Raw genomic sequence first — 22,835 nt, 5'->3', positions numbered from 1 at the left:
ACTAAAGCCAGGGGCAGAGGTCTCGGCTTGTCCTTTTTTTAACGGGTGGGTTGATTGTAAATGAAAACACTGAACCAGGAGGGGCCGCGCCTGATTTTTAATACAACAGTGCCACCCGGTGGCCACTTTCGGGCACCACCCTTTACTATGTTAACTTTCTGTGGCTGCCTGCTTTTTGAGGTCGTGAGGGGGTGCCGAGCCCCGGATCAACCCCCACTGCCATTCCTGTCAATACCCGGGAGGCTGGATTCTGCACGTGGAACACAATCATTCCCACAACTCCCTCAGCCCGGCATTGGAAATGACAATGGATGTGGCGTCAGAACACTTGGGCTCGAATCCTGGCACTGCTGCTCACTTTGAGCTATGTAACCTAAACCCTGATGGACCACAGAGGTGGAAACCTCACTGAGTCCAACCCACCTATTTTACGTATGAGGAAACTGAGGCTAAGGGAGGCAAAGGCTCTTGCCAAAGGTCACACAGAGCTGAGAGCCAAACCTCGGTCCTCTGACTCCAATCTGGCCCCCTTTCTACAGATGCTCTCTGGGTTTCAATGTACTCACCTACAAAGCGAGGAACTCTCAGGCCCTGACCGCTCTGAACACCCCAGGATCTAGCGACCTCGTTTCCCCTACAGTGTCAGGGGGTATTTAATGAAATCAACAGCAACTGGCTGCTAGCTCTCATTCCGTACAATGTCACTTGGGTCCATATCATTGTTATGCCACGAAGGCTTACCACTGCAGCTCCTCTGGGTGCTGACTCAGGTACTCCCAAAGCACCCACGATTTCATGGGCGTGGACATTCTCTACCTCTGCTGATGAAGAATGCAGTCCTTCTACCCTGCTCGGGTCAAAAACAATTTGTCTTCTTGCTGCATTTAATGAGGCTAGTTTTCAGCTGACAGGCAGTTCGTTGCTAGGCCAAAGCCTTTCTGGATTGCCGGCCATGCTAGAATTGGCAGTCGGCTAGCATAGCCTTTGGGAACCCTGGGTTTCCTCTACAGAGAGGAATTTAGTGGAAACGACTAGAATGACTTTTTTTTCCTTTTCCCTTCACCTGCAGCCACGCAGCTGGAGGGCATGTGAGGGCCGGGAACGGAGAGAATATCCCTGCCTCCACATGTGTATATGTTTATGCGTGTATATCCATATCCATACATACAAGTACACACATCATACATACACACATATAAGCACATATTGAGCCTATTACAATGTTGCAGTATGTTACATGCACATGTGTATACAGTGTATGTATTGTTCACACATACACATATAACACATGCACAGATGCATTCATAGGATCGAGATTTAAAGTTGAAAGAAACTTTTAAGATTTTGTCATCGTTCAGTCATTTCAGCCATGTCCAACTCTTCATCGACTCTGTTTGCAGTTTTCTTGGCAAAGACCTTCAGCCCATTTTACAGATGAGGAAACGGAGGTAAACAGGGTGAAGTGACTTGCCCAGGGTCTTCCAGCAAGATGAGGAATCTTCCTGACTCCAGGCCCAGCCCTCTACCCACCGTGCCACCCAGCGGCCCCAGTCACAACACTATCGATGGTCAGTTCGGAGGTTAGAACACCTTGGCTCAAATCATACCCGTGTGACCTTGGGCAAGTCCTCTGCCCCTCGGCTTCTTTACCTATAAAATGAGAGGTGGTTCATCAGGATGTGTGTGTGTGTGTGTGTGTGTGTGTGTGTGTGTGAGAGAGAGAGAGAGAGAGGGAGTATACACACACATCCTAGCTCTTATTATTGTTGTGCTGACTCTTCTGACTCCCTGAACCACAGCGGCCACGGGGTTTTCTTGACAGATACAGGAACAGCCGGCCATTTCCTTCTCCAGAGGACTAAGGCAAACACAGTGAAGTGACTTGTCCAGGGTCACCCAGTCTGAGGCCAGATGTGAACTCCGGTCTTCCTGGCTCCACGCTCAGCGCTCTATCCACTAAATCACCTCGCTGCCTCTAGCCCTTATCATTATTTGGCCTCCAACGTTCCCGCTAGCACTAAATTTATGAATCGGCGATTCTGAAACATCGTTTGCCGACACTATTGTGTTCTCAAGCGCCCAGGAGGAAAGGCCCGAGAACTACAGTTCCCTGCACGACCACGGGAAGGCGCGATTTCTGCGACCCTCCCCCGGGCCGGCATTGCCTCATGGGAGTCGTAGTTTATGACGGCTCAGGCGTCTCCCATATTAAGGCGAGCCCTCCCCCACCCAAGGACTCCCAGCCCCAGAAAGCATAGCGCCCGCGGCGTGCTCATCGCGAGACGTGCGCCACGTGGTTCGCGTTCGCGGCGGCAGCGGCGGCCGAGACTCCGGCGGGATCCGCCGCGCTGTTTCGGGCCGCCCGTGCTGCCTGGCCGAGGCCGGGCCCGGGCCGCGAGGGGCCGCCCCTTCAGGCCCCGGGCGAAGACCGCCGGCGCGGCCCCGGGCCGAGGGCGTGGCCATGGCGGACAGCGGCGGAGGGAGCGCCGGGGCTAGCGCGGGCGGCGGCGGCGGGGGCGGCGCCGGCGGCTCCGGGCAGGCCTCGGCGGCCTCGGCCTCGGGCTCGGGGGGCGCCGGCGCCGGCGTTACCAACCCGGCTTCGCTGCCGCCCGGGGACTCGCAGCTCATCGCGCTCATAGTGGAGCAGCTCAAGAGCCGCGGCCTGTTCGACGGCTTCCGCAGGGACTGCCTCGCCGACGTGGACACCAAGGTAGCGGCGGCAGCGGGGCGCCGGGCCCAGCGCCGAGAAGCCCGGCGTTCAAATCCCCGTCCCCTGTGCCATTTCACCTCCCCGGGCCTCACTTTCCTCATCTTTGGAATGGGGATGATGATGCCTGGAGGACCTCCCGGGCCCCTACGTTGTCGTAGGAAAGTCGGCCTCCCGACGGCAGGTATTGCTGCTCCCTGCGCGCCCCTCGGGGCTTCAGTTTCCTGACGCGTGTGTGACGTGAAGGGGCTGGCCCGGGGCGGGCGGGCCTCCGCTCAGGGTCCGGGGGGCATGCTCTGAGAACAGTCTCGATGCCTTTCGATGTGATTCGTGTCCTTTGTGATCGTGTCGTTCACTTCGTGTGTTCAAAGACGCCGTCCCGACGAAAGGGCCCGTGCGCCGCGCGTCCCAAGGCGTCCGTGACGAAAACGTGCTCTTTTCTTTAAAAGGGGGACCCTGGAATAGAAGATCTCCGCGCATCTCTTCGGCGGGGCGGCCCCGCCTCGAGCTGTCGCTTCCAGCGCCGAGCCCCGCGTGACTTCCTGGCAGCAGAGCAGCCGCACCTCCTGGTCGGGGGCACCCGCACCAGCGGGGGGCGGGGCACTGCCCTGCTGGGGGCCGGGGAGGCTGTAGCACTTCATTTGTAAATTTCCGCTTCAGTCATTAGTTAGAGGAGCATTTATTAAGCACCTACCATGTGTTTGGCAGGGGGAGGGTTTGTATCAGAGCAAAACTTGATACAAAGTTTCTGTTGACTAAAAAGCTACTCGTAGTCTTACTGAAGTTAACTTCAACACGTACACAGAAAAGTTAAGTATGAATTACACAAAAAGTCCTTCAGGGATACGGGCACAGGAGCTGTGAGGATAGCAGGATAGGCCTCATGTAGCGCTTGAACTTTGAAGAAAATGGAAGTGAAGGAGCGGGGCCCAGGTATAGGGAACAGCCTGTGTAAAACTGGGTCTTTGGGAGATCGAATGGATAGGGAGCAGCAGACCATCCAGTTTGGCTACAAAGTGGAGTGTGTGAAAAAGAATAACGTGCAGTAAACTTGGAAAAGCCAGGAGAGGGCTTTACATGCCAAATGAAGGCATTGGTGTTTTATCCTAGAGATAACAAAGAGCGGTTGGAATCTTTTAGTGAGAGAATAACATGACCAAGTTATCCTATAGGAAAAACTATTTGGCCTCTGTGTGGACAATAAACTCGAGAGAGGAGAGACTAGAAACAGGAAGACCAAAAGGCTATTGAAATAGAGCAGGAGAGAAGCATTGGGAGCCCAAGGTAGGATTATGGCTCTGTAAATAGAGATAAGGTGGTAAATGTGATACGTAGGTGATGTAAAATTGCACGACTTGGCCCCTGATTGGATAATAAAGGAGAAAGGAAGGAGTTTTGAGTGGCTGAGATTTCAAATCTGGGTACCTGGAGAAATCGTGGTACTCTGAGGAGAAATAAAGAAGCTTGGGACAGGTGAGGTTTTGGTGGAGCAGCTAACTTCTGTTTTGGACAAGCTGAATTTAAGATGGCTGTAGAACACCCGGTTAGGGGTGCCCTGTCAGTTGGGGATAGAAAAGGTGAAGTCCAAGGGAGAGATTAAGGCTAGGTGTCTGAATCTGGGAGTCATCAACCTTCCTGTGGCCTTTCACACTGTTGATAGCCTCTTAATGTTCTCTTCTCTGCAGGTGTTTGAGACAGTGCTGTCTCCTGGTTCTCCTGTCAGAGTGCTCCTCTGTCCCCTTTACTGGGTCTTCATCAAAGCCAAAACTACTAACTCCTAAGGGTGTGTCCTGAGTCCTTTTCTCCATCTATACTGTCGGTGATCTCACCGGCACCTGAAGTTTCAGTTGTCTCTACGTGGATGACTCTCGAATCTTGTCTAGCTTTTACTTTTCCATGACCTCCATTCTTGCATCATGAACTGCCTGTTGGACTTCTCAAACCAAGTGTCCTGTAGACATCTTGAACTCAACACATCCAAATCTGAACTCATTATTTTTCCTCACAAACTTCCCCTTCTTCCTAATTTCCCTTTTACTGTCAAGGGAACTGCCATCCTCCTAGGCAACCCAGGTGTCATCCTCAACACCTCACTCACAGTTATGCATAACACCCCCCCATCCAATTAGTTGTCAAGTCCTGTCATTTCTGCTTTTGTAATAGCTTGCCTAGATATGCCTCCCTTCTCTTCTGATACTGTCACCTCCTTCCTGGTCTTCAAACAAAACACTTTATCTTCCAACTCATAGCATTTTCAGTGGCTATCCTCCGTTCCTGGAATTCTTTCCCTCTTCATTTCCACCTCCTAGCTTCCCTGGCTTACTTCAAGAAGCTTTTCCCAGTTCTCCTTCGTCTTCTGAGATTATATCTTGTATATCATCTTATTTGTGGATAGATGTTTGCATGTTGTCTCACCCCTTAGACTGTGAGAGTGCCTTGAGAGAAAGAGCTGGTTTTTTGCCTTTCATAGTATCCCGTGTTTAGCACAGCGCCTGGCACGTAATAGGCTCTTAATAAATGCTGACCTCCATTTTGAGGAAGGGCCCAGACCACCCATTTTTCATTCTCTGGCTTTCACCACCATAACTCAGCTACCTTCTGCCTTTGTCCATGCAGACCCCTTCTCCCACTGGTGATTTTTTTTCCTGGAACCTCCATTTTGGGCCCAAAGCAGATATGCCTCATTGTCCAGATTGCCATCATGTCCCACCCCCTTGCTTTTCTGCTTCCCTTTTATGTGCTGTCACTCCTTTCTTCACCTCCATTGTTAGGTCCGTGAGGACAGGCACTGTCATTCTTTTTACTTGTATTTGTATCCTCAGCAACTAGTAAGCATTTAATACATGTTTGTTGACTGACGGCCAAAAAAAAAACCCTGAAAAAGAATGGCCAGGTAAGTGGGAGGAGAACTAGGAGAGAGAGCATTGTTTAGGGAGAGGCGCAGTCAACAGTGTCAACTGTTGCATAGAAGTCTAGGAGGGCGGAGAAAAGGTTTGGGCAATTAAGAGATCGTTGATAGAAGCAGGTTCGTTTCTGAGGTCAGAAGCTAGATTGCTGAGGTTAATTGAGTAGGAGTTGAGAAAGCTAAGGTAATGAGTGAAAACTTTTTTCTAGCGGTATGGCTGGGAAAGGACAGAGCCTGAAGGTGCACAAAGAGAGGATAGGATTTTAAGGTACAAATAGGGAGACTGGCATGGACAAAGAAAGTCCTCTCATCATTTGAATCTGGAACAAAGGAGATAGTGGGGAGGTGGGAAATTGGTACAGATTGCCTCAGTGAAGCAAAGTCTTCTGCTGAGAGTGAGGGGATGGTCTAAGTCCCTTGAAGAGAAAAGAGAAGGTTTGGAACAAACACTTGGTAGTGCATTAGAAAGCGTTCAAGGAAAAGTAAAAGGATTGTTGTGAAAGAGTGAGGACAAAGTTGAGATTACATAACTTAAAATTGTCATCACAGTTGGGTGAATACTTGTGTCTGTATTTAGCAGTCAAAAAGTGCATGGCGAGAGTTTTGGAATAGGAATTAGTGTCACTAGGGGACTAGGGCAGGAGATTTAAGAGAGAAGACAATGTAAAGTTGAACTGGTTAAAACTGTAGGATTAGCTAACCCTCCACTCTCCTGTGCTCTAGCCTCTCTTGCGTTAGCACTTGTCATGCCTTGCCACCCCCACCCCTGGGGATCTGCCTCCCTCACTGCTAAATGGAACTGAGGAGAAAATCCTGAAACTGCAAATTGGATCCACTAATCTCAGCTCAGCCCTTACTGTGGAAGGCAGTCCTTTCACCTCTTCAGTCATTTGATTAGCCCACTCACTGCAGCAGCTTTTCCACATCTGTGATTTGCAGAGTTCCTTCTTCCCTTTTCTCTCCTATCCCTCAGATGTCTTTCCAACTATCTTCTGTATGTCTGTCTCTGATGAAGACATTGCCCTTTTCTTTGTCAGGACAAACCCTTATGTGCTCACCCGTGATCTCTTATATCCTGTCTTCAGCATGTTATTATCATTCCCATTTTCTCTCTTAAATCTAATAATAATCATAATGGTGATCATCATCATAATAGGTTTTATTATGCTTTGTGCCAGGTGCTGTACTGAGTGCTTTGCAAATCTTACCTCTCTGATCCTCACAACACCACTGGGAGATAGGTGCTATTATTATCCCCATTTTACAGTTGAGGAAACTGAGACAACTAAAGGTTAAATGAATAGCCCAAAGGCACACAGCTAGTAATATTCTGAGGCTGGATTTGAACTCCTGACTCTAGACCCTGATTCTATTCACTGAGCCATCTGTGTGCCTCCTATTGACTGGTTCCTTCCCTGCTGCCTACAAATATGCCCATTTCTCCTTCATACTAAAAAAGAAAGAAAAACTAGCCTTCCTTTGATCTGCCTTTCCTGATAGCTCTCATTCTGTATTTCTCCTTCCCTTCTCATCTAAACTTCGTGGGAAAGCAGTCTTACACTCAGTGCTACAACTTCCTTACCCCTCACTCTCTGCATTCTACCTTTTGGCCTCTTCACCTAACTTGAAACTGCCTTCTCCAAAATTATCAATGATCTCTTTTTTTCTCATTTATTTCTATTTTTTTTCCAATTACATGTAAAGATAGTTCACTTTTATAAGATTTTGAGTTCCAGATTTTTCTCCCTCTTCTCCTCCCTGTCCAAGACAGCAGATACAGGTTATACATGTACAAAATGATATCTTTAATTACAAAATCCAATGGCTTTTTTATTATTCTGTAGCATTTAACACAGTTGATCATCACTTCCAGGATATTCTCTCCCGGTCCTCCTACAGCTCATAGCCACTCTTTCTCAGTCTCCTTTGAAAGAACGTCCTCCATGCCATGCCTCCTGTCCATGAGCATTCCCCAAGGCTCTTACCTAAGCCCTCTTTTGTTCTTCCTATATAGCTGAGCTTCTCAACCCTCTTTGTGTCATCGTCTCCTTTGGCAGCACAGTAAAGCCTATAGACCTTTTCTGAGAATACTAGTTTTAAATGCCTAGAATATGTAAGATTATAAAGGATTATGTCGAAATACAGTTATAAAAATATTTTAAAAAACAAATTCACAGACTTCTTGGACCTCAGGTTAAGAACTACTAATCTGTATTGTCTTGCTTAATCTTATCAGTTCCCTGGGTTCAGTGATCGTCTCTATACAGATGTTTTCCCAGGTCTGTATATCCATTTGCAGTATCTTTCCTGAGCTGTAGTCCTGAATCACCAGCGGTCTTTTGGATATCTCCAACATTACGTGTTTGAAATGACTCGTCATATCCTCTCTTCTCCAACTTATCCCTTTGTCTACACTTTTGCAAAAGCTGTAGAGTACATTGCCATCCTCCCAGTCATGTGGGTGTCATTCTCAACTCCTATCTCTCCCTCACCCCACACATCCAGTATCTTCTCAAATCTGGTCATTTATACTTTATACCATCTCTTGCATATGCCTCCCTCTCTCCTTCATAGATGCTATGTTAGTACAGATCTTGCCTAGACTACTGCAGTATTCTTCTAATTGGTCTCCCTAAATCTCTCCTCACTTCATTTCATTCTCCACTCGTCTGATTTTCCTAAAGTTTAGGTCTAACCAAATCACTCTTTTAGTCAGTAAATTCCAGTTCCCTATTACCTCTAGGTTAAAATATAAACTCCTTGGTTTGACAGTCTGGCCCCATGCTACTTTTCCTGTCTTCTTACACTTGACTCCCTTCTGTCAATTCTATAGTCTAGCTATACTGGTCTACTTAATGGTCTTCAAATATGATCCTTTTATCTCGACTCTTGATTTTTTTGCACTTACTGTCCCCTGTGCTGAAAATGCTCTTATCTCTACCTCTTAGTTTTCTTGTGTTCCTTAAAGACTCTGCTCAAATCTCACCTTTTTCAAGAGACCTTTCCTACTCCCTCTTTTTCCCAACTCCCCCCATTGCCTCTCCTCTAAGATTATCTTTCATCTACTGTATATATCCTATATGTAGTCATTTACATGTTGTCTCATTAAAATGTGAGCTTCTTGAAGGCATGGATGGAGTTTTTGCCTTTCTTTGTATCCCTAGTATTTAGCATAGTTTCTGCCGTGTAATAACTACTCAATAATGCTTATTGACTGATAAAGTCAAAATTGAAAAAGGAGGAAATCAAGTCCAAAGCAGGGATTATAGCCTGAAAGGGCAGGGTGCAGTGAAGTGAATGAAAATTGAAATGGATTTAGAGGTGGTGTGCGGCACAGGGAGAGACGGAGAGATGAATTATGATAAGGTCAAAGGAATTTCACAGTTGTAGGTTGTAGAACATGATGATGATGGGATAGGAAAAAGAGTATGACTCTTCCTATATGCTTGGCATGGAGTGAAGATGCCTGTCATGGGAATAGAGGAAGTTGATGATTTGTGACACCAGGGTGTCTGAATGGATGTCAGTGTGAATATTGTGTACCCCAAATATTAGGGCAGAAATTGAGATGAAGAGAAATATTGTGATCCAGTTATTAAACTGTTTGAGAAAGGAGGGAGAATAATCTTGTAGAGGTCAGTTAAAAGAATCCGGTTAGGGTGATGGTGTCTCTGAAAGCTGGACAAGTTGCAGAGTAAAGGTGGTAGAAGAATCAGGAAGTAATTAGTGCCTCCTTCTAACCCTGTGTGTCACAGAGCATTAGTGCAGAAGAGCCTTCCACTGCTAAAGAGGGTGATCATGAGTATGACTTGTGGGAGAAAACAGATGATTTCAAGGATCAACAAGAAACAGAAATCTAGTATGAAGTGTAGCTCATTAACAATAGAATGGGCTTCCGTTGGACAGAGTAGAAGGGGAGGATAAAGTGGATATGGAGAGGGAGAAATGCCATGGATATAAATGAGGACACTGAAAATGGTATCTGGGGAATGAGATGCTCAGCTTAGGCAGCCTGTGACTGACTGGCAGGGATTCTGAACAGAACCAAAAGATACTGGATTCCTACACCCTTCTCAGTAGCAGGGGTACTGTTGATTTAATTTATCGTTCCCTGGGTGAGAGGTAAAAGGAGGGAGCCAGGATGCACTGGGGAACAGAATGTAGTAGAAATAAATGATACGTCTTGGTCCGGTCAGAGGCAGAAATCAGACAGTAAATAAATAAGCCTGAGCCCCTGTGGCTTATAAGAGTAGGAACGGTGATTTTGTTAGCATGGCCACCCCTTCCATGGATATACACGGCAGTCCTGCTGTACTTGACAGCCTTCGTGTGTTCATAGATTTAAAGCTAGATAGAAGTTTAGTGAGGAGTTCTCTTGCATCTGAGGCCTGGAGAATTTTCCTTGCCCAAGGTCACACAGGTAGAAGTGACAGAGGCAAGATTCCATTCCAGACATTCTGACGCTGTTGCCAAAAAATTCATCTTCTGCTAATGAACTTGTTCAGACTTTGGCTGGTTCTTGAATAGCAGTTTGTCGCTGGTTCATACTTAAAAATTTTTCTAGCTTGCTAGTAGCAAAATGTTTATTGAATAGAATGAAAACTTCTAGAGCTTAGATTTTGTTATTAAAATCTCCAATAATCTAGGGTCATTTACCCACCAGGACAAGGCACTGGAAGAAGACTTCAATGAAGGTTGTCATTATATATGAGAAACATTATTGTTTGGAGAGATTGTGACCAGGAAGTAAGAGCAGATTGCATCTTTTTTCGTTTTGTATTGCATTTGCATTTGTACTAATTCCTGCATATTTTTCTTTCTACTCTGTGATCAGGATTGTTGTAGTTAGAGACGGGCATTTTTTCTGAGACCTTAGACACTGCTGTAAAGCCGACTATTCCTGCAATTGAAGTTAGTCTTATTAGAGTCCACGTTCCAAAACTAGTCAACTGTTGTCTAAGAGAGAAATGATCTCTGTGATGCTTTTACAGTTATAACCCATCCCCAAGTTTTCTTCAACTAGTAAATAAAACAACACAGAGTTGAACACAAAGCAAATGCACAGTGTCCTGGCAGAGTTTAATAGTAGTTCATAATTTTTATGATAAATATTACCCAAAAAAATGCACAGAAGAGAACAGAATGAAGATTATCAGAAAACACAAACAAGCCGAATAGCTTTGAAAATAACATGTTGAATTTGTTGTATACTTAAGGGGAGAAGAAAGCCATGTGTCATGGCTTCATGTATAATCACCCTTTTTCTCTTCTGCTTTGGATATGGAAAATTCCAAATAAGAAATTCTTACTACAAGTTAGTGGTTGTACTTTTGCGCAGTATTTACGTTTTAATGTAATTCCTCTATAGGTGTTTTTTGTTTTGTTTCGTTTTTTAAATAACATGTTTGCACATCTCATAGATTCATAGAATGTTAGAATGGGGAAGGAATCTTAGAGATCCTCTAGTCCAACCTCTTCATCTGACAAATCAGAAATCTGAAGCCACTGGAGGCTAGATGTATCACCTGGTTACAAAAATCAGATATATATTTTGAACTCTCTGGTTTGCACAGAGTTGGATTTTCTGAATAATCTGTACTGCATGCATCTAAAGGGGTAGTTAAAATTTAGGGTTAAGCTGGCTCTCCTTTAGGAAGTGATCTTGTATCAGCAAGAAACATCTAACTTCTCAATTTTCTTGGGTTAGTTTAAGCTGTACAGGAACCTAAATGTATTTATGTGATTGAAGAATGTGAAACCCTGCTTACTTTATTCCCTTTACTTGTCATTACATGGAGGAAAAGGAAATTCCCTTCAAAGAGGTTTCTTTGCCTTTGAATCATGAACCCCTTTGGCATCCTAGTGAAATCTATGGATCCCTTCTCAAAGTAATATTTTAAATGCATAAAATAAATAAGATTACAAAAAATAAAAAAAAACTCTTCAAAATAGTAATAAAAATATCTAAAACAAAACAAGTTCACAAACCCCAGGTTAAGAATCCTTACTTAAAACCTTTCCCTTAGTGGGAGGATTGCCAAAAGTTTCTTGCAATTGCTGTCTGGGCTCTTGAGGAATCCACAGAGGTCTTTGGTACAGATAATAGGACTTGAATACTATAAATGTATCTACTATGCAATAGGTTACTTTTCAGTTCTGGTATTTCAAATTTGCTGGTCTTATGTGAAATATTTCAGTCAAGAAATTCTTCTGTTAGATATTTAAACATTCATCTTGGAAAGAAACTGAATCTTTGTTGGATATTTTTGGCTATCCCACGGCAGTTACAAAACGTCTGGCTGGGCACCATGACTTAAAGGTGTCTGTGTTTTTAAGTAAAATGTTAATTTTACGTGGGCACATAGAGGTACATTTTGACCTGGGGATAATCTAGATGTGGAAAATATTATGCAGGACTCAATCCTCTTAGGAATTTTGGAAAGTGACTTTTCTGACTTTTTCCCCTCCCTCTTTCAGCCAGCTTACCAAAATCTAAGACAGAAAGTAGACAACTTTGTGTCAACTCATCTGGACAAGCAGGAGTGGAACCCAGCAATGAACAAAAACCAGTTGAGAAATGGGCTGAGACAGAGTGTGGTTCAGTAAGTAAACAGAATTGAGTAAATAGACAGCAGTGATGAATATAAGTATTTAGCCTCCATTTATTCAGTCAAGATTTATGTTATTGTGTAGTGAAATACAAGTTTTGGAAGAAGCAATAGAATTACTAGAATATGGGCTGACGTAAGCGAAGCTGTCAGTCTTTGATACCTCTGAAGCTTTTTAGGATAGGAAAACTTTAGATTTGTGTATTTGTTTCTTGGGTAAGAAACAATAACTTCTTTCATTGTGTTCAATTAACATTATTTGACGGTTTAAATTGAAGTCTCTTTAGTTTATTATTGTCATCATTAGCTTGGGTAGAAGATAACATTCTTAGAACACAATTCACCCTCATCCATATGGGAGTGAAATTGCAGTTTTCAGGAAAGTTCAGGGTCTTATGATTTGTCCTTCAGCTTTGTAACACTGCTGTGAACTTCATGAATTTGTTAATGATTGTTCATGCATGAATTTGATTGTTTTTCTTCTGTGTGGAAGGTTAGCCTCAAAATATTACACTGGCCAGACTCTGTTATTACCAGTGACTGAAAAATGATTACTTTTTGTCCTGAAATGGAGTACGAGGTTTTTGTTATTATTGTTATCATAAAAATGAGAATCCTTTTTCTGTTATCCAAGAGCCAGTGCTTTTCAGCTTGCTGCAGGTTTCTGAGGCTTTTGACAATCAAAGCTAAAATTCCAGAAGCAGTCTGTGATAGGTTTTTTTGAGTGATAGATAAGAAGGGCTAATGATGCTGAAAGGTATAAGACACTTTATCTGTTTGAAATCATAATAATGTACTTTTCTTGCTTTTTTTCCAGTGAAAGGATCATGGCGGGTTAAAAGGAGGGAGGATAGAGATTAGACAGTGGCTTAGTGTTTGCACTAGTTTCCATTGGAGCACTACCTAGTTCACCAGTATGTTGTGAGGCTTTTGTAACATGGGGAAAGCACTTTGAGACCTTTGAGGGAACGGTCCTAAGGTAATTCCGGGTGTTATTATTGCTGTTACAAAGTTTGGTAAAGAATGTAAATACCTTGCGCGTAGTATGTGGACCTGGAAGAATTTCTATAAGTGACCAGTAAATATCGATGTTCCTTCAAACCCTCCCACCTCCCAGCTCCTCAGTCTGTTCCCTCGCCTAAGAACAGTAAAACTTCATCTCTTTCATTCACGATAAAGGATTGTGAAATGTCTCTAGCCTTTCATTGCATTTCTTATGTCCTCCTCCTTTTAAGCCCGTGGTTCAGTCACAACGTTATGTCCCTTCCCTGTGCACTTCAGTACTTTCCCAGTCCATCGCCCTTACCTTTCTCTCCTGTCAGGTTTGACCTTGTACTTTACCACTGCACCATTACATCGTCTTCTGCTCTCAGGTCTGTCGTGCACTTGTTACTGCTACAGTCTGCTGCTAGTCAGGTGCTGCTTAATCGCGTTAAAGGAAGCCACCTCACCATGCTTGACTTGGCTTCGCTAAAAAGTTGTCACTTAATCTCAACTGTGCCCTCACTGCAGCAGATCAGTCACGTTACTCCTCCCCATGACCCAGAGCGATTTGTTCCGAACCTTCTCTAGCTTCTCACACCTCCCCATATCACGGCCCTCTCAGGAAAAGGCCGTGCCTCATATTTTGATGAGAAAAGAAAGACTGGTCGCCATGATTTTCTTCTTTTCCCCTGCTGATATCTCCCAGATCACTCTGTATTTTCCGTTCTTTTAATCTAGTCTCTGTCCTATCTCTTGGCTCATTTCCTGCAGCCCACTAACATGCCCGTGTCTCTCCAGTCTTAAAGAAAAAACAAAAACAAACCCTCCCACAAAAACCTGTTTGACCCCATTCCATTATTTGGTATCTCTCCTCCTTTTCTTAGCCAAACTCATATGGAAAAAACTGTCAGCAGAACTGTTTCCTCTCCTTTTCAGCCCTTTGCAGATCTGGCTTCCAACCTCACTTACCTTAAATTTCTCTCTCCAAATTATCAAGGACTTCTGATTGCCAAATCTGATGGCCTTTTCTTGGTTTTCAAGCTTTTTAACCTTTCTGTAATATTTGATGTTGGCCACCGTTTCTTTTTTGTTACTCTCTTTGGGTTTTCCTGATACCATTCTTTCTTCTCCTTAATGGTTCCGGTTCAGTCTCCTTTCTTGGTATCCTCATCCATCTCATGCCCTCATTTTTCCCTCTACTTATTCCCTGTGCTTTGTTCTCACTATGACCTTCACTCTCTCTGCCCCTCAGTTCTTTTATAGGCTGTCACCATCGCACTGGTTACACTCTCCTCCTTTCCTGTCTTGACTCTTTGGTGAACCAAGTTCAACTCTACACTCTCTGTTTCTCTGAAATCTCTTGACCCCATATCCTATAAATGATCTTGCCCTGCCAAGCAACAGCTTTGGATTACTTTAGCCATCTGCCACTTTCACTCCTATTCACATGTAGCTGAACAAAGCTAGAGGAAATCCTGAAACTTCTGAGTCAGTCTACTACAAAAATCTCAAGTAGACCCTCACTTCAGCAAAGCAGTCCTTTTATACCTCCTAATTGACTATCCCACTCACCACAGCAGATTTTCCAAACCTTTTTTATCCTTCCTCAAGTCTCTCATGGCTCTTCCTTCCCTTACTCTTTCAGCTGGGAATCTTGCCCTGTATTTCATTGAAAAAATTGAGGCCATTCTCGAAGAGCTCCTTATTTCTCCTCCTCATGTCCCATCACTCATGCTGTTTTGGGCTAAGCCTGACACAAGTTAATGCCTTTGTAGTTTAGGCTCAACACTGGAGCAAAATGAGGTACCTCATATGTCATTCAGCAGTTAACAAAAGGAGATTTGTTTAGCCATAGCAGGAAAAGAATGTTCAGCGGAGGCATTGAGAATCCCTTGATTTCGTTCACTAAGTGAAAGTGTCATTGGAGCCCTGCCAGCTCCTCCTGGCTGCTCTGTATTCAGGCAGTGAAGATGTGATGGCAGCCGCCTGAGTCCTCAGTCTTCCGAGTCAGTTGCCTCTTGAGGAATGTCCTAGTACCTTTGAAGAGTGACTTCCCGTGTGGGGACCGAGTAGGTACTGCTTAGTCGCTAAGAAAATGCCTTGTCCTCACTGTCTTTTTCTTCATCCCATCTCATATGAAGATGTGGCTCTTCTTGCCAAGGAAACCCTCTCTACATGCACAAGTGATCCCATTCCATCCTTAACAGCAGGTTTCTTTCATCCGTTTTATTGAGTTGTTTCAGTCTCATTCAACTCTTGGTGACCTCATTTGGGGTTTTCTTGGCAAAGATATTGCAGTGGTTTGCCATTTCCTTCTCCAGCTCATTTTACAGATGAGGAAACTGAGGCAAACAGGGTCAAAGGACTTGCCCAGGGTCACACAGCTAATAAGTATCTCAGCCTGAATTTGAACTGAGGTCTTCCTGACTCTGGCCCAGCACTCTATCCTTTTTGCTGCCTAGCCAACATCTTTCATTCCTGCTGTCTTACTAATCTTCAGTCTCTTCCTGTCTGCTGCTTCCCTGCTGCGTACCGGTACGCCCATAACTCCTTCAAAAAACCCACACTTGATCTGTCCATCCCCACTAGCTATTATTCTATACCTCTCTTCCTTTTGTGGCTAAACTCCTTGTGAAGGTTTGTCTACAATAAGCAGACAGTACTACAAGAAGAAGCTTCCACTTCCTTTCCTCTTAGTCTCTTGTCAACTTTCTGTAGTCTGACATTCAACTGGAACTGCTCACCAGAGTTACCAGTGACACTAGTCTCTCCTGGTTCTTGTTCTACCTCTCTTGACTGCTCTCAATCTACTTCGCTGGATCTTATCCAGGTCATGGCTGCCAGCCGTGACTCTACTCTTTCTCCTGATCTCTATTTTCGCCTCTCTGCCTGGTGGACAGAACCAGATAGATATCTTAAACTTATTATGCCCAAATCTGAACTCAGTATCTTTTCTTCCACAATACTCCTCTCTTTTTTTGCTTCCCTATTACTGTCAAGGGCACCACCATCCTCCAAGTCACTGTGCCTAATAACCTAGCTATCATTCTCTACTCTTCACTCCCCACCCCCATAACCAACCCATTCCCAAATCCTTTCAGTTGTACTCTCGAAACATCTCGCCCATGTGCCCCTTTCTTTCCTCTTATGCAGCCACCACCCTGGTATGGTCTCATCACCTCACACCTGGACTATTCCGGGTTGGTTTCTCTGCCTCAGTTCTCTCCCCTTTCTAATCCAACTCAGCTATTAATTTCCCCATGTTGATTTTCCTAAATTGCAGGTCTAACCATGTCAGCACCCCCACACCCCCATCAGTAAACTCTAGTGGTTTCCTATTACTTCCAGGACCAAGTCTATATAAATCTTGTGGCTTTTAAACCCCTTCATAATCTGTCCCCCTCCTACTTTTCTAGTCTTCTCACACCTTATTCCCCTCCATGTGCTGTTCTGCAGTCAGGCGATATTGTACTCCTTATTGTTTCTTGCGCAAGGGATTCCATTTCCCAGCAGTCCTTTCACTGGCTGTCTGACCACTCTCCCTAGAGTTTCCTCTCTCCGTGTCTCTGATTCCTGATTTTCCTAGTGTCCTTCGAGTCTCAGCTAAAGATCCCACCTTCGAGAAGCCTTTCCCAGTCCCTTCTAATGCGAGGGCCTTCTCTCATGATTGTCTCCAGTTTCTCCTGTTTTTATATTGTTTGTGTGTAGGTTTTCTCCCTATTAGACTGTGAGTTCCTTGAAAGAATGAGCGGGGGTGGGGAGGGGTTGCCTTCTTTTTGACCCTGAAGCTTAGTTAGCACAGCACCTTTTACATGGTTGGTGCATGACAAAAGTGTCTTGACTGATTCTGTGTTCTCTTGGCTTCCATTTGTCCGTTATCTCTATGTAGAGGACTCCCAGACTGAGTTCCAGTCTTCCATCTCCAGATATCTAGTGAGCATTTTGAATTATGATGTGCCATCAGCCTCTGAAATTCAGTATATCCAAAATAACTTGTTTTCTTTCCCCTCAAAGAAAAAAACAAGACGTGTCTACCAAATTTCAGTATTCCTATTAAGGATGCCACCATTCCTCCAGGTTCCCAGCCTCAGCTATCTCCAACTCCTCATTCTCCTTCACAGCGCATACTCTTTTAGTTGCCAAGTCTTGCTGTTTCTAGCTCGGTGCTATGTCTCTGTCCAACTCCTTTTATCTTCATGTAGCCATCACCTTAGTGTAGTCTCTATCGTAATGGCTATGGCAGCAGATGGCAGGAACCAGATTCAAATGCACTTGGGAAATACTTAGCAAAACAAATAAAAATACAACATGTATAAGATTAATTTGTGGTTTTCTAAACTGGTGTGTGGCCAACAGGGAGTTTCTGTTTGAGTTTGACACCCACTTCTCTGCCCAGTTGCCATGGTCATTTGGTACAAACTGATCATATTTCCGTACTCCCCTCACTCAGCCAATTCCAGTGGCTCCCTACTGCCCTCGTGGTTTCATACAAACTCCTCTAGCATCTGAAGTGCTTCACAACCTAGTTCCGGACTTCTTTTCCAGCTCTAGTATACAGTATTCCCTTCTAAGTATTCTTCAGTCCATTCAAACTGGCCTTCTTGCTATTTCTCAGACTTGACAAAGAAAAGGAAGGGAAAAGAAGAGAACATGCATTTATATAGGATCTGCTGTGTGCCAGGCACTGTGCTGAGCTCTTTACAAATATCTCATTTGGTCCTTCCAGGCACCCCAAAGGAGATGCTATTATTATCCCCTTTTTGCAGTTGAGGAAATTGAGGATAAGTGACTTATCCAGGTTCACACCTAGTACTATCTGATCCAGATTTGAGCTCGAATCTTCGAATCTTCCTGACTCCAGGCGCTGCCTAGGTGACAGACACTCACTGCCTTCTGTCCCTTTGCACAGGCTGTTTTCAATTCCTGGAATGTACTCTAACCTCAACCTCTGCCATCCTTCCAAGCTCAGCTCAAATCTCCCCCCTCTCCGTGAGGCCTCTTCTGATTCTTGCCCCTCCCCAACCCCCAAGTGCTAATGCTTTTCCCCTAAATCACCTCGTGTGTACTTACTTTGTTTTTGTTTATGCTCTTAATACAGAAACATGCTGTTTCCCCCTTCAGAAGCTCCTTGATGGCAGGCTCTACTGTTTTTTTGGTTTTGTGTCCTCAGCACCTGACTTAGTGATTAGCACAGAGTAAGCACTTGATAAATGGTGATTGATGGAAAACTTCACGGCTTTCTCTTGTTTTTTGCTTTATTGTCCCAGACTGTAATAATTTAGCCAGGGCCATAATGTTTAGAATTGATCAGAAACCCTGGCATAATTATTTTAATCTTTCCTAATAGATTTACCTTAATGGAGCAAAATGATATTGAATGTGATGTATGGTTCTAACCCTCCCTTAGCTTTCTGACTGCCATAGGCACTTGTTATTACTGGATATGCAGATACGGTAATCAGTATTTTGACTTCTGTTTATAAATTATTAACAGTTATCTCTCTTATTACACTGGCAAGGTATTATAAAGAAAAAAGTTCCATAATTATAAGAAATTAACTGCCGAGTGACAGTTTCTGTTTAATCTGTTGGGTGCACTTCCCTGATAGGATGACACGTATTTTTCAGAAGTTCTGTCAAAACTGACGCAGGCTCTCAGAGACTTTTTACTTGAGAAGCAAGCCCCTTTTCATGTGGTTCGTCGTGGTTAGTCCATCATCTTGGACTAAAGTTAACAAAGCCAATCCAGAGAGATTCCCTCTTTAGTCTGTCTCTGTCACTCCCATTTCCGCATGTGACAGCCTTAGCAGCTCCCCTCTTTCCCCCACTGCTCACATAATGGAGGCACACTCCAAAGGTCCGTTTCTCTTCAAAGGGCTAGGCTGATTGTCCTCAGCTTAGAGTAAGTGGTGTGAGAGAAGACTGGAGAGGAGGGTACTACTGGGTTGTTGAGGGTCTTGCATACCCAGCTAAATGTGGGCTTTTATTTTGTAGCCAGTTGGGAGCCATTGAAATGCGCTAAGCTAAGGATATAAACAGATCTATTCATAAGGAAATTAATCTGGTGGAATTGTGAAGGGGTACGAGGGGGAGAGATTGCTGTGTAAGGAGACTAGATAAAAATAGAGAGATCATCCTTGAGGCATTGCAGTAGTCCGGATGGATAAAAGAAAAATCTGTATTACATTGGTAGTGATAGAAAGTACTGGAGAGAAGCTATAGTTTTGAGAGATTTCAAAGGTATTCTGTGTAATATTTGACAACTTTGACTATAGGGGGTGAGGGAGAAGGAAGCATCTGATAGATAATAAATTCCACAGTTTTGCACTTTAGAGACTGTGTTAATTTTGGTGCTGTTGACACCAGTAGGAAAGCCCTAAAATTCATGAGTGTATATATATGTTATACATACACAGAGAAGAGTTATGTTAAGGAGTCTATGTGCTGGTGGTTCAGTCTTTGGGGAGAGAATTTTAAAAGTAAGCCATGTTAGATTGTGTGTGACAAATGGACTGCTGTTTGAAGAAATTACTCAAAAGGGCTTTAGTTCTCACCATGTTGACATTCATTTGGGTGGACATAAGGACTCTCAAATTACTGTGGTTAGGCTGAAGCTGATGGTTCTTACAGGAACTGAGTAACAATATTTGTTTGTGTTTACACAAGGTCAGGAATGCTGGAAGCTGGAGTGGACAGAATTATTTCACAGGTAGTGGATCCAAAACTCAACCACATCTTCAGGCCACAGATAGAACGAGCGATTCATGAGTTCCTGGCTGCACAGAAGAAAGAAGACACTATCCCAGCTCCGCCTCCCGAGCCTGAAAATCAGGATCCACCTGCTCCTTCTCAGGATTCCTCTTAAGGTATTACGTCAGCAGGCTCAAATTCTCCAGTAGCCATTTACTTTGCCTAGCACTGTCCTGGGTGATGGTTTACTTTGCACACCACATTGGCTAGTTATTTGGGGTGACACTGAGATCGCCCCCAAGCCATGAGGGTAAATTGTCATCAGTGAGTCACACAAGGTGCTTCAAGAGCCGTGTTTCCCTCAGGAGCTCATTGGCTTGTTTTTGCTGTGGGTGTTCTGTATAAAACTGTCAGTGACTGTTTGAGAGATTGTGACACCAAGGCCAACAAGTGAAGCTATGAGTAGTCTCTTCATTTTAAAAAACACCTGAAGGGATCGATTTGTACAGCCGATCAGATGCCAAGAAAAGCTTTTCTCTTAATGAGCGTCTGTCCTAGAAATGAGTGAGCCTTGTGTTTTATACTGTTAAATGACATTTAGCAAGCTCTTAAGTGGTGTCCTTGATGGAGTTCAACCAATCTCCTTGTATCTACTGGAAGTATCTTTCATTGCCATCCTATTTGGAGCTTGCCCATTCAGGTATCAAACAGTTCTGTGATTTTCTATTTTCAGCCCTTGAATAACTTTTAATTGAGTTCTGAGCTAAATTGGTGAGGCAAATTGTAACTAGATTGACTGGTGTTTGCACGATGGATATGATAGTAATAGCTGATGTGAGGGTTTGTAATCATTGCTTTTGATCCTTGAAATAGCCCTGTTAGAGATACATAATATGAGCTTTTTTTTTTAACATATGAGAAAATAAAAAGAGACTAAGTGACTTATTTATAGTTTTGCAGCTAGTACGGGCCAGAGGTAGATTTCTGTTGTCATTTCTGACTCGCAAATGCAGTGCTTTTTCCATCATGCCGTGCTCCCTTTCTAATTTGATTTAAATTTATCATTCAACTGGAAAAAAATATAAACACCTTTCAAAAGATATAGCATTTGGCATTTCAGGTGAAAACTAATTACATTTCAAGCCGTACAAATAGGAAGGATCATATCTGTGTAGAGCAGCCTCTGTTCAAGTTCTATTTCTGCCACTCAACCACCTGTATGATCTTTGGGAAATGACCTGACCTTTTGGGGCTTCAGTTTCCTTGTCTGTAAAAGGAGGGCATTGAGCTAGATGACTTCCAGTGTCCTTTTTAGCTCTAGATCATGTGATCTCATTCCTAGTATTAGGGTTTTCTTTGTAAGATTTCCCTTTATCTAAAATGAATCAGACAAAAACTGAGGTTAGTCGTCATTGTATCTCGTACCATTAGTTGAATGATAGTGGAAGACCCAGGTATACAGAAGTTTTTCAGATAGGAAGGAGAGAAAAACAGCTTCTCTGTCACCTTTAATTTTAGTTCATGTGTTTACTATATTCCTTAAGTTTGTGGAGTATTTTTTAAAAAAAGCAAAAAACAAACATTCCACTAAGTTCTGGGATATCCTATTTTCCCCTTTTTTTCTGGCTTAACTATGAATTCTTTGGGTACCAAGAATTTTAAGTGAATATGACATTTTCCAAAAAGTGGTATTTGGATCTGATTGTCCTTTTTTTTTTTTTTACAGCCTTTTTTTCTTATGCCTTTGATGACAGCTGCTAAAAATTCCATGTAATTGAGAGTGAATAAGCTTATTCAACTTGACAAGACTGCAGCCTCATAATGAAGATCTTCAAAGATTGTAGAGCCTTCAGATTTCATTCCTTAGTGAGAGCAGTGTAACAGTTTGAAGGGGGGAAATGCAGTTTGCCAGTAGAGAAACTGACCTTTATAATGGGACCTTTATGATCCTTAAGAAAGCTATTGAATTGATAGGTGTAAGGATTGAATCCTTACAGGTACTCAGGAAGTTGCTTAGAACTTCTGCCTTTAATGTAAGTTTTAGGGAAAAGGGTGGGTAGTACATGTTGTAGGGGGTTTGTTACTTTGACATGGGAGGGATTTGAATTGATTTATTAAATGTTCTTTTCACTTTTCTAATAAAAATGTTTAAACATGCCTGTTTTGAGTCCTTCACATAAGCCATGTTCAGCTTTAGATCCTCTGTTCTAGTTTCCTTCCACCTCTAAAAGTGATTGTTCAGTGTTTTCATTACTGAGTTTTATGGTGTGAAATTCAGAGTCATAGGTTCTGGGTTTGAGTACCAGTTACAACCTTGACCAAGCCACCTCTGGGCCTCAGGTTCCTCATCTTACAAAATGAGGGGCTTGAACCCTGGTTCCTCACTTGACTAGTACCCTAGCTCTCTACTGCTTAAAAAAAAAAGTTAGATTTTTTTTTTCCATCAGCGTAATAATATGTAAACATAAAGGCTTGATAGTTTAAACTCTAAGTGTAGCTAAAGTACAACTCCTAGTTCTTGTTCTGGGTTCTCTTTGCACTAAAGAAATTAAAGGCTTGACTGTTCTTCCCACCAGTACTCTTGACATAAAAATATGCATTAAGCATTTACTCTGCTGGGAAATAAGGAAATCTTTGCCCTAGTAGAGTCTACTATTTAGTAATGGGGTAAAATATAAATGGCTTAAGTAGATCGTGTTCAGCATGGGGTCATGAAGACCCGAGTTTTACTGTTACTTTAAATGCTAGCTATATGACTGAGCAAGTCACTGAATCAAATAGCCCTTAAAGTACCAGATACGTTTTACCTGTTATATTAGTATAATAACAGTATTATAATGAACAGTGTTTCATGATGTGTATTCAATAAGTCCAATAGCCCCTGCAAAGATAAGGAGAGATCATGTGTAAAGACTACAAGATCAAAAGAGGATTTTTGCAT

General features: G+C 43.4%; 1 protein-coding gene across 1 annotated transcript; it reads left to right on the top strand.

Moving 5' to 3' along the window:
• The first annotated feature begins 2,313 nt into the window (after positions 1-2,313).
• BOD1 (biorientation of chromosomes in cell division 1) lies at positions 2,314-22,051 on the top strand. Its single transcript, XM_020969176.2, has 4 exons — positions 2,314-2,710; positions 12,090-12,214; positions 19,871-20,070; positions 21,621-22,051. The coding sequence occupies exons 1-3, from the start codon at positions 2,462-2,464 to the stop codon at positions 20,067-20,069; spliced, it is 573 nt and encodes a 190-aa protein (XP_020824835.2). The 5' UTR covers positions 2,314-2,461; the 3' UTR covers position 20,070; positions 21,621-22,051.
• Positions 22,052-22,835: the final 784 nt, after the last annotated feature.

The sequence above is a fragment of the Phascolarctos cinereus genome, unplaced genomic scaffold, assembly GCF_003287225.1.
Source record: "Phascolarctos cinereus isolate Bilbo 61053 unplaced genomic scaffold, phaCin_HiC Scaffold_2;HRSCAF=192, whole genome shotgun sequence".
NCBI classification, from domain to species: Eukaryota; Metazoa; Chordata; class Mammalia; order Diprotodontia; family Phascolarctidae; genus Phascolarctos; species Phascolarctos cinereus.
The sequence above is the reverse complement of the archived record's forward strand: the minus strand, read 5'-3'. Positions and strand labels throughout refer to the sequence as shown.

Excerpts from the sequence above, each read along its gene's own strand:
- BOD1 (XM_020969176.2), top strand. The coding sequence starts at position 2,462 with ATGGCGGACAGCGGCGGAGGGAGCGCCGGGGCTAGCGCGGGCGGCGGC. Across the intron at positions 2,711-12,089 it reads TCGCCGACGTGGACACCAAG|CCAGCTTACCAAAATCTAAG; the intron begins GTAGCGGCGGCA and ends TCCCTCTTTCAG. Across the intron at positions 12,215-19,870 it reads CTGAGACAGAGTGTGGTTCA|GTCAGGAATGCTGGAAGCTG; the intron begins GTAAGTAAACAG and ends TGTTTACACAAG.